A 12,733-nucleotide genomic window follows, 5' to 3' on the forward strand; every position below is an offset into this window, starting at 1 on the left:
ATCCACTCTCGGAGTTCACTCTCTCTCGATCCTGTTATATCTGAGCTATACTTCTGGCAGCACTGGAGCTGTCATACGCTATTCCCCATACACACCGTGGTATGAACAACTACCTTCCATACACACCGTGGTATGAATAGCTAGATTCTATATACACTGCGATCGCTTCCGCTACCGTTCTACGACACTTGAAGAAGAGAAGCCGAACTACAAGCACTACAGGATTACAAATATATTTAGATAGAGATAAAACAGTTCGGTTGTACAATTTACTTAATTACGGTTCCGCCCCATCTACAACAATTTGGCGACGAGAAGTACGAAGCTACGTGAATGTGCTAGGCGCAATACATATACAAACAAGTTGCTGCATCGTGAATTTGGCTGTCTACTGCGTAATTTTACATCACAATGGCGCTTCCTAACCCGGTTGTCGACGATCCGGCAGTCGCCAGTCCCGCTTTGCCTGCTGTGAGTGGTTCTGCGGTACCAGTTACATTTCATTTCGAGCCATTCAATCCTGCTTCATCGAAATTTGACCGATGGTTAAATCGACTACAAATTTCATTCCGGATTTACCACGTGCGTGAAGCCGATAAACGCGATTTTCTGCTACACTACATGGGCGGCCCTACATACGATGTGCTGTGCAATAAGCTGAAAAATGCTGAGCCACATACAAAAACGTACGACGAGATTGTAGCTCTACTGAAGGAACATTACAGTCCTACTCCTTTGGAAATACTGGAGAATTTCAAGTTCGCGAGCCGTAAACAGCTAGAGCAAGAAACTCTAAGCGATTACCTGATGCATTTAGAGAAGCTCGCCCAAACATGCAATTTCGGGGACTACATGGACAAGGCCCTCCGGAACCAGTTCGTTTTTGGCATCCAGAACCGTGTGATACAGTCTCGATTGCTGGAAGTGCGCGACTTAACCTTGACAAAGGCAAAGGAGATCGCATTCGGAATGGAAATGTCTCATCGTGGAACCGATGAAATGCACAACTCACGTCAAAAAAGTGAGGTTCAGCACATCGAGCATGGAGCAAACAAAACTAAAAAAAGTTTCCAGTCATCGAGCCAAGCCAGTTCCAGTCAAAGTTCCGGTCGCCTGTCGAACAAGCAGAATGGTGGAAATAAACGATGTTATCGTTGCGGGGATCCTGACCACTACGCAGACAAATGCAAACATAAAGCTACGATCTGCAAATACTGCAAGAAAGCGGGGCATCTTGAGAGGATGTGTCTCACCAAGACCAACGAGAAGGGGACGGATGACGCACATCACCTGGAGGAGCAGCCGTGTGTTATGAAGGATGTGTTACACCTGAACGCGATCCAAGGTATTGCTGGTAAGTTTTTGTTGAGTCTGTGGATAAATCAAAAACAGCTAACGTTCGAGGTCGACACTGGTTCACCCGTATCCTTAATCAACCTACAAGACAAACGAAAATACTTTAACAATTTTGACATTTCCCCTACTAACATTCGACTCGTGAGTTACTGCGATAATGACATTGGTGTGCTTGGGAAAATAACGGTAAAAGTAGTTGCAAATGGTGAGGAATTTACATTGCCTCTACATGTCGCAGAATCTAGTAGACATCCGTTGTTAGGGCGTGATTGGCTACTTGCTTTGAATTTAGATTTCAATCGTGTATTCCAACCAGGTACACATTCAGTTTCCTACTGCAGTGGCAAAAATCAGTCTACCACTAATGCATTGAATAACTTACTTACAAAATTTTCACGTGTCTTTGATGAACGTGTTGGTAAAATTGAAGGAATACAAGCTACACTTACTGTTAGGAAAAATACAAAACCGGTATACATAAAAGCTAGGCCAGTGGCATTTGCAGTGCGCAGCACGGTTGATAAGGAAATTGATCATTTCGTGAAAGAAGGCATATGGGAAAAAGTGGACCACTCAGAGTGGGCTACACCTGTTGTTGCTGTTAGGAAAGCCGGAGGCAAAGTGCGGTTGTGCGGCGATTACAAAATTACTCTTAACCCAAACTTACTGGTGGATGAACATCCTCTTCCGACGGTCGAAGAACTTTTTGCTACTGTTGCGGGAGGGGAGACATTCTCAAAATTGGACCTTTCGCAAGCTTACTTACAACTCGAAGTTCGACCCGAGGATAGGGACTTACTTACATTGAGCACTCATAGAGGCTTGTTTCGTCCCACTCGACTCATGTATGGAGTTGCTTCCGCACCTGCAATTTTTCAACGTCTGATGGAGGAAATTTTGCAGGGCATACCTGGCGTTACTGTCTTCAGTGATGACATTCGCGTTACTGGTTCTGATACAAAAATGCATTTACTTAGACTTGAGGAAGTACTTAACAGATTAGATAAATATGGATTGCGTGTCAATAGAGAAAAGTGTGACTTTTTCTCTGATCGAATTGAGTACTGCGGGTACATGGTGGACAAGCAAGGAATCCACAAACTCCGCGAAAAGATTGATGCAATACAAAACATGCCTATTCCTAAAAATAAGGAGCAAGTACGGTCTTTTGTTGGACTCATTAACTACTATGGTAGATTTTTCCCTAACCTCAGTACTATTTTGTACCCACTGAATAATTTACTTAAAGATGACGTTCCATTTGTGTGGAGTGCTGATTGTGATAAATCGTTTACATTGGTAAAAAGGGAGATGCAATCCGATAGGTTTTTAGTACATTATGACCCGTCACTTCCGGTAATTTTAGCTACTGACGCGTCCCCATACGGGGTTGGGGCAGTTCTTAGTCATCAGTATCTTGATGGAACTGAACGGCCATTACAGTACGCATCTCAGACCCTTACTCGAACGCAACAAAAATATTCTCAGATCGATAAGGAAGCCTACTCGATCATTTTTGGTGTTCGCAAGTTTCATCAATACCTTTACGGTCGCAAATTTATTCTGGTAACAGACAATAAACCTATCAGCCAAATCTTTTCGGAATCTAAAGGACTTCCTACTATGTCCGCAATGCGCATGCAGCATTACGCGGCATTCCTACAGGCGTTCGATTATAAGATTCGACATCGCCGTTCGTCGGAACATTTCAATGCCGATGCTATGTCTCGCCTACCGGTTTCAACTACTGACCCTGAATCGGAAATTGAAGAACCGGAGGTAGTCGAGGTAAATGCAATACAAACACTCCCACTGACTGTAGATGAATTGAGTGCAGCTACCCTAGCGGATGTGAATGTTCGCGAATTGCTACGTGCCCTAAGAACTGGAAACTCAGTTGAAGGGAAACATAGATTTGGTGTGAATCAGGAAGAATTCAACTTACATAAAGATTGCTTGATGCGTGGTAGCCGAGTATACATACCACCTGCATTGCGAAGAAAGGTGCCTGAAGAACTCCATTCAACACATTTCGGTATAACACGAATCAAATCACTTGCTCGGAGTTATTGTTGGTGGGAAGGCATAGACAGAGACATCGAAAACCTGGTCAACGATTGTGCTTCCTGTCAGGCTGCAAAGGCTAATCCTCCCAAAGTCACTTTTCATTGTTGGGAAACACCTACGGAACCGTTTCAGCGTGTTCATGCGGACTATGCTGGCCCATTCATGGGACTTTACTACCTCATATTAATTGGCGCATACTCGAAGTGGCCTATGGTCTACGTTGCGAAAAACATGACTACGGAAACTACAATTCGTTTGTGCCGGGAGTTTTTCAGTACTTATGGATTACCTTCTGTCTTTGTGAGTGACAACGGTCCTCAATTTACCTCTACTGAATTTTCAAGATTTCTTAAACTAAACGGAATTACTCATAAACTTAGTGCTCCGTACCATCCAGCCACTAATGGACAGGCTGAAAGATTTATACAATCAATGAAATCTAAACTAAAGTCGCTACAATGTGATCGAGGGGAAGTTCACAGTGAAATTTGCAATATACTGCTCTCATACCGTAAAATGATTCACCCAGCCACCGGATTTTCACCTTCAAAATTAGTGTTCGGTCGTCAGATCCGTTCAAGGCTGGATCTCATGATACCATCAAACGATCCAAACTCAAATGAAGTTCAGTCTAAAATACGTGCATTGACTACTGGATCAAAAGTTGCAGCTCGAGAATACGTTCACGGAAACAAGTGGGAGTTTGGGACAATTAAAGAACGTCTAGGTAAACTCCACTATTTAGTGAAACTAAATGACGGGCGGACCTGGAAAAGGCATATCGATCAACTACGTAGTGTTGGTGCAGGGCTATCGGAATCTACTAAGGAAGAAATTTCTTTGCGCCGTGAAGAGATTGGTGGTGAAAATTTCTACGACAACACTATCGCAGTCACTCCAGACATTACTACAAATACATACAACTACGATAACACTTATACATCCACTGACATGTCCCTCCCTGCTATCCCGACTGCTCCTAATCTTGAAACGGGTATCCAACTACCGATTTCTAACGAAACAGCTGCAATTGACCAACCCACAGGGTCAGCGGACTTGCCGGTGGACCAAAGGTTGCGTCGTTCTCTGCGGACCATCAAGCCTCCGCAAAGGCTCAACCTATAACAACGAATTCTATTTTGCGCGGAAGAGCTGTTATATCTGAGCTATACTTCTGGCAGCACTGGAGCTGTCATACGCTATTCCCCATACACACCGTGGTATGAACAACTACCTTCCATACACACCGTGGTATGAATAGCTAGATTCTATATACACTGCGATCGCTTCCGCTACCGTTCTACGACACTTGAAGAAGAGAAGCCGAACTACAAGCACTACAGGACTACAAATATATTTAGATAGAGATAAAACAGTTCGGTTGTACAATTTACTTAATTACGGTTCCGCCCCATCTACAACAGATCCCAGCTAACGCTAACTACCGGTAGACGTCCGTCTTCTTTTCCGCGCGCCTTCTCCACCTGTATCTCTACTTTTGTCCATTCCCAAGTGCCACAAATCCACTAAACGACCACTAAACGGCTTCTAAACGACTCAAGCACTCTACCTAAACGGAATATAGAAAGACTTCGCTTAGCAGACGGCAAACGACTCATGCATTCTAAAAATAGCAAAAAAGCTGGTGGCGCTCTCTGTTGGTAGGATACCCCAACCAGTTTAGCTTCATCGCTTGGAGGAGAGCTTTCTCATTTCCTCTGTACTGTTGTATGGTTTCGCATTGAAGTTATGCATCGCTAGAACTAGAACGGCGATACAATTGTTTAAATACTAAACTCCAATGGAAACCACCGGCACTGAAGCAAGTGAGATTTGAGTAATGGTCGTTGGTGTTGATACCCACGAATCTGACCACACGACCATTCATATAGATTTTTGCTCGGAAAGTTAGAAGGCTATATAGGCTAAATGTACCTATAGTGGTGGTAGTACCAATAGTGGTGCTATTGCTCTAAAATGCGGTTCATAGGGCAAATTAAAAGTAATTAAGTTATTTACGTTAGTGTTAAATGTTCTTTAGCCTTTTACAAAGGGTTTAAAAGTTAAATGGGGCCATTCCGTTGTTTAGTTACCGAAAAATTCATTATTTTGTGACATGTGTCAACATTTTTCCAAAATCCTTAGGATTTCATAACGAAACTCATTTTTCTGTTAACGTTCTAAATGACTACATAACCACGCAATAACAAGTTTTTCAACATAATTGTTATGAAATGTTATTGTTTTACTAAAATTATTTGCCTTTTGACCATATTTATGCATTTTTAAGTGTTTTTTTACCATAGTGCCATTATAGGTACCAGCGGTCCCCGAGATACACGGTTAATGGGGACCGAAAACGGCCGCAAAATACCGCGTATCTCGAATTTCCGCGTAAGTCGAATCTCGTGATTTCCAGCTAAAATATCACAAATTTTCGTGTAATTTTGCAAGTAGGGGGCGGTTTTAGTCACTTTATGAATTATTTGATATGATTCTGACTGAATATAACAGTTTTAAACCTTTTGAAAAAGTTTTTAACATTGGATCGAAAAGGAAATTATTTGGCAATTTACAATTGATGTGTCAAATCAATACAATTTGCTCAAAGAACTGTCAAATTTAGAAAACCGCGTATCTCCGAATCCGCGTATAAGAGGTACCGTGTATCTCGGGGTCCGCCTGTACACAAAACAGACATGTTCCTATAGTGGTTATAGTTATAAAATCAATAAAAACAGGTCGTTTTAGATTTTGTTGAGGAAATTTTTGGCATGTCGTACTGTTTTCACTAAAATAAGCAAAAGAAATAAGTTTTGTGTAGGTAATTTACCAAAAACAGGCTAAAATTCGCTTATATGGTTGAAAGAAAAATTGACTTCAAATCAAGCACACTCTTCCGGGTGTTGGTTGATGACAGATGTGATGCAGTACTTTAGTGAATAGTTTCATCAATCAAATTTATACATTTTTTTATGATCAAATTACGCAAGAAACCAATATTATGGCAGTAATCGTTGCTATTCACACGAAAACATCTTCAAAACTAAGTTATATTGATATTATACACTGTTTTGAGGCATCTTTGTTTACCACCACTATAGGAACACAATACGACGACTATAGGAACCATACCTCCATTATAGGTACAACGAAGCAGTCACAAAAATATGTAGTTTTTCGTAAATTTTATGTATTTCATAATAAAAATGTTTGTGATTGCGTAGATAAAACATATTCCAATTGGTTTATGTTAAAATATTCAGAAATTGTCCTTCCTGACACTTTAAATCCATTAAAACACATCGGCACCACTACAAATTGCACCACTATTGGTACATTTACCCTAGGTCATGATAATATGCCGAATGTTCCTGTTATGGTGGTAGGGATATTTTGCGGCACTTCAAAACCATCCTATGTTGAGCCTTTCCTGAGACCTTTAGTGGAGGAACTTAAAAGGCTACATGATAACAAAATGACTCTGAATGGCAAAAAATATCTGTTTCGGTTAGAGTTATTATCGCTAACTCGCCTGCACGTGCATTTATTAAACGTAAGTATTTTTTATATAATTTTTTTTATTAAAAACGTGCTTAGGTTCTATCTAACATTAATATTTACAATGAACAACGCAGAACTTCTATGTCAATCACAGCATCATTGTTTCCAATGATGTGGATGACATAGTTCGCAAACAAACTTAGGATATAGCTGCATTTACCTGCACTAATGCCATTTAGTACAGGCAAACGCATCAAACCGAACAATAACGTTGACGAAGACGGACACCCTGAAATTACAACGCTAATTCGCTGGTGCATAATCTGCCAAGCATCAGCAACTCTTCTGCAGCCAGCGAATTTGTGTTCCAGGTTGTCTATTGCAGGACAAAACGAACATGACGGAGATGGGACGCGGTTCATTCGATGCAGCAGCTCTCCATGGCTGATCAAATGAAATTCTGCTTTTATTAATAATGTGTACTAATTTCATTGTTTATTTTATTGCAGAGGTTGGCTACTACAACGTAGTACACGGGTGCTTAAAATGTAAATGCTGTGGAACTTCCCTAAAATTTCAAAAAAAAGTTATTTTCGAGGATACAAAAGCGCCACCAAGAACAGATAAGGAATTTCCAGATGAAAACCCCAGTTCTACAGGCCACCGGAGAGGTAAAACACCTCTTACGGATTTAAAACGATTCGACATGATAAAAGGTATAGCTACTAGTGATTTACTACATTTCATACAATTAGGTATAGTTTTCAAACTTCTTTTGCATTACACAGGTATAGTTGTTTTGCAAGATAGAATAGGAAAACTAGCATATGAACATTTTAAATTATTGTATTGCGCTATAACGATGTTATCGTCTCGGGTATTTAAGGATCAGTGGGAATATGCAGGAACATTATTGAAGCAATTTGTAGAGGATTACAGTGTTGTTTATGACCGTGTACATCTTGTTAGTAACGTTCATCTTTTGCTTCATGTATACGAAGAGGTAGACAGATTAGGCCCTTTGATAACTTTTTCGACGCATGCTTGTGAAAATATGCTACAGAAAATTAAACATAGCTACGTAACATCTGGTTATAGAAGTTTACATCAAGCTATAGGAAAAATTATATTATTACGAGATATAGAAACTGCTAGTAACCAGGAAAGTATAACGTATCCGAAACTTAAAGTAAAAAAGGATGAAACAATTTTACAAGTCAGACAGGGGTTTTTGTTAAGGAAGTTTAGGGATTGTTGGTTTTCGGATATGAAAACGATACTTCACCAACGCTTCGCACCATATCTATAAGTGACATTAAATGTTAAATAGTAGCTATTAAGACAATACGAACTGGTTGTAAACTACATTTTACTCCATTATTACACACTTTAACAGAATGAGGTATGAGTAGGTTAAATATGCTAAATAGGTTAACTAGATTAAGTAGGATAAGTAGGTTAAGTAGGCTAAGTAGGTTAAGTTATCGATATTAAGCAACCGAGTAGACCCGGTATAAGGTCGGACTTAATCCAGAGACAGAACTAAATACTCTGTCTCAAAGTTGCCTTAAGAATATTGTAAATTTACAAATAATGTTGAAAAATGTATGATGTATGTTCAATAAAAAAAATGTTTATGTGAATTGGAAAAAAAAGTTTGAAATGTTTGTTTATTTGTTTATTTGTTTATTTGTAAATGTTATAATGATCTTATAAACTAAACTTATAATAACATAAAGCATCACGGTACAATGTAACATCAGCACAAAATAAATAACACAGAGTATCACAGCAAGAAAAACAGGTTAACTTAGGGAATTCCAGTCAAAAGAGTCATAATGTGCATTAAATCTAATAGCCATCGCAGTCAAAGGTTCATTATCGCTATATGCACGTCTAGTTTGGTCAACTCTTAGTAGCCTAAAGTTTCTTAAAATACGAGCAGGTACGTGGAAATTAACTCTAGCTAAAAGGTCCGGTGAATCTATCTCTCCAAGGATGATTTTTTTCATAAACAAGATTTGCGCCGTTTCGCGACGAGTAGCGAGAGACTCGAGTCCAAAAATTAAACACCGGGCACGATAACTAGGTCTCGCTGCTACGTTATGCCAGGGTGTGAACCGTAAGACCAAACTTGTGAATTTTTTCTGCACTGACTCAATCTTATTCGACCATAACGACGACGATGGGCACCAAACTACTGAGGAGTATTCTAAGATGGATCTGACTAGTGATTTGTAGAGTGCGACAAGACAATGTGGGTCGGAGAATTCTCTCGACTGCCTGCGTATAAATCCTAGCATTCTGTTCGCTCTATCAATAATTTCGTTATGGTGCACATGAAAGTCAAGTTTACGGTTAAGGGTAACTCCTAAGTCTTTTACTGCACTGTGTCGTTGTAATTGTGTACCGGAGATGCAGTAGTTAAACACTATTGGACAATTAGAACGGTGAAACGACATGGACAAACTTTTATCAACAGAAATTTGTAGGTTGTTGTTCAGACACCAGTCGGAAAAATAGTCGATCGATGCTTGCAGGACAAGACAATCACCAAAACACCTCACAGGAAAAAAAAGTCTAAGATCGTCCGCATACAATAAACATTCAGATTCCCTTACTACAGTAGTAACGTCATTGAAAAATAGAGAAAACAGCAAAGGTCCAAGGTTACTACCCTGTGGCACGCCTGAACAACTCACGAATTCCCTAGATGTCATACATTCAACTTTCACGCGATATCGACGATTGGTGAGGCAAGATTCGAACCACTCCACTAAAGGGGTAGAGAATCCAAGACGAGCAAGCTTAGCCAACAGCAAGCGATGATTCACCCGATCAAAGGCAGCCTTAAGGTCGGTATAGATGACATCCATCTGGGCTCCCGAAGCGAATGCAGCATGGCAGTGAGATACAAACTCCACCAAATTGGTGGTCACACTGCGGCGGGGGAAGAACCCGTGTTGGCGTGTTGATATCAGCGAGCGGCAACAGTTCAAGAGCGAGTTCTGGACGACGACTTCAAAAACCTTAGCATCTGCAGGCAAAGTAGTAATGCCACGGTAGTTTTCCACTAAGCTCTTATCCCCCTTTTTATGCACAGGAAACATGTAGGACGATTTCCATGCTGCTGGAAACATACGCTGATTGAGAGAGAGTGTGAAGATACGAGCCAGAGGTTCAACCAAAACTTCGCTGCATTTGGCAAGAACTGCGGTTGGAATACCATCAGGTTCAGGGTTGTAGGATGGTTTGACCTGCTTGAGCGCCTTTAGCACAGAATCTCTGGAGATGTTTATGTCACGCACATTAACATCGTCCGCGTCGGAGGGCACGTTGTTGAGAGCAGCATCCAATGAGAAGCCAGGAGCTTCAGTGGCAAACGAACTCATGAAACGATCGGCAAATAAATTGCAGGTTTCCTCTTTGGTACACGAAGTTGTTCCATTAAAGGAAACTATAGTTGGCAGGGAGCTGTTTTTCCGTTTTGTGTCGACATACCTCCAAAAATTTTTCGGTTTTCTTCTTAAGCTGAACTGTATACGAATCAAAAAACGAGAGTGTAGTTGTCTATTATAGCTTCTATATACATTGTGTGCAGCGATGAATCGCAATCTCGATTGTTGTGTTCCACTGTTTTGGTAAAACCGATAGCAGGAAGATTTGTTTCGTTTTAAACGGCGTAATTGAGCATGGTGGACCCTGTCGTGGACGTTTTATAGGGCAACAGGCAGATAAATGTTCCGTAAATTTCCGATGGAACATATCGAGTGCATGGTTTACGTCCGGGTTTCCATCAAGGAATGACCAGTCAGAGGATTGCAGTAGATCATTTAGAATCAAAAAGTTTGTGCGACTGTAGTCGAGCATGCCTGATTCTTGATGTGATGTTGAGTGATGTTCTGCTTTGGCTAAGCCGTTCGGCAGGCATAGCTCTATAGGCGGATGATAGCAATCAATAGCAACTATGGGGAAGGGTGTTATTACCGGTGGAGAGCATTGTTGCAGGATATCGTCGCATACAAAGATCAAATCGAGGTAGTTATTCGACGCATTATGAATTTTGTTAATCTGGTATAGTCCGTTGCTATTCATACAATCAAGAAGAAGGCGACAGTTGTCCGTGATCCTCGAGCATTCGTAGTCAACTTGGAGCATAAGTGGATTTGTTTCATCGGGTATCCAATTCAGGTTTGACAAATTGAAGTCCCCGAATAACAAACACATTTCATTAGCTTTACACGCTACGTCGTCAATATTTGAACAGAATGTGTGAATAACCGACGTGTTATTTGCCATGTCAGGAGGAACATACATTGCGCCGATAACATACGTTTTCTTAATGCTGTAAATCTTTAACCAAAGTAGCTCGACAGTGTCTGATGTAGAACATAAGAGTACTCGCAAATGTGAGGCGACAGCTATGAGAACCCCACCACCTTTGGTTTTCCTGCTATTTCTGTCATTACGGTCCTTTCTGAAGACGATATAATTAATATTCCGGACCAGGAAACAACTGTGACGAGTTAATAGAGGAGTCCGACCATGTTTCAGTCAGGATAATGACGTATTCTGAGAATAATCCTGTATATATTACGATTATTTATACAGAGTATGAACTCATTTTTTAACATTTTTATTAATTGTGATTACATTTTAATAAAAAAAAACATTATAAGTTGAGGTAGCTTAATTACTTCTTTAACATAGTAAAGTTTTAACTTTGTACATAATACATTATTATTATTAAACATCAATTTTGTATAGCTCTATGCCTGTTCTTTTTCATTACGTTTAAAAAAGCCAATGATTTTATCATTATAGCCAAAAACAGGATACACGAGTCAAGTGATTTGATTGCTTACCGTACATCTCTTTGCGGATTGTAGCCAGAATGAAGATTCGTCATCTTCCCACCATTTCCTTAGCCACATATTCAATTCATTTTAGAAGGATTAAAGCTAGAATTTTTTTAAATTCAAGCGATCTTTGCCATATCGAAGCTTTAGTTTAAAAAAATCTTCCACATCTTTTTCAGTGGAAGGAATTGCTACATGTTGGAACATTTTTAAGGTTCCACGGCACTGTTAGCGTTATGAGGGACAAAAATATATAAATAGGTGAAAGGTGTCGACTTTCGGCCTTTCTCTAACACGATTTCGACCAGTGTAGAATAAAAACTAATTTTTTGGCACTCGTCCACCAGCCTAAAAATTTGGTTATTAATTTCATGTTAGAATTTCTAACACTACCTATGGCTCTAAACAGTTCTAATATGTTTGAATATGTGATTAAGGGAATTTTGGGGTTGTTAGCTCCCGAACTAATCGCGTAGCGATATAGTATTCACTTCTTCGTAGGAATCAAAAAATGGTTAAAACGCCGAGTTTCGCTTTGGGTGGAAACTTTATTGTATCGCGGTTTTTGTATACCTTTAAAAAGTTTTTCAACTATATTCGCTCGCTGTCGTGATGCTACTGAAGCAATCGCGATGGCGAGGAACCCGATTCCCGATCCTGAGGTCATTCGCCTTCTCTGTATCCGAACCCGTTACAGTGCCCTCTGTACGTGAGAGTGTGGAATCTCTCGCGATCGCAAGTGCTGAATGTTTTGCTGTCAGCCGCGGTGACAGTTCTCTATTTGTTTACGACTCGCAGCAACAGGGGTTATAAGACGGACCACCTTTCCAATTGCAACCTGCAAACAGTTCTGGATCAAAAATCAAATCGCGTGCCTCGTGCATCCTGTCTTTTACTTCCGCTTTCTTTATGCTTTCAACCAGCCATTTGTGTATATTATCCTTGAA

At 40.3% G+C, this 12,733-nt stretch overlaps 1 protein-coding gene across 1 annotated transcript; it reads left to right on the plus strand.

The window, feature by feature from the left end:
* Window positions 1–224: 224 nt before the first annotated feature.
* LOC125906610 (uncharacterized) lies at window positions 225–4,868 on the plus strand. Its single transcript, XM_049606218.1, has 2 exons — window positions 225–1,354; window positions 4,469–4,868. The coding sequence occupies exons 1-2, from the start codon at window positions 412–414 to the stop codon at window positions 4,546–4,548; spliced, it is 1,023 nt and encodes a 340-aa protein (XP_049462175.1). The 5' UTR covers window positions 225–411; the 3' UTR covers window positions 4,549–4,868.
* Window positions 4,869–12,733: the final 7,865 nt, after the last annotated feature.

The sequence above is a fragment of the Anopheles coluzzii genome, chromosome 2, assembly GCF_943734685.1.
Source record: "Anopheles coluzzii chromosome 2, AcolN3, whole genome shotgun sequence".
Classification (NCBI taxonomy): Eukaryota; Metazoa; Arthropoda; class Insecta; order Diptera; family Culicidae; genus Anopheles; species Anopheles coluzzii.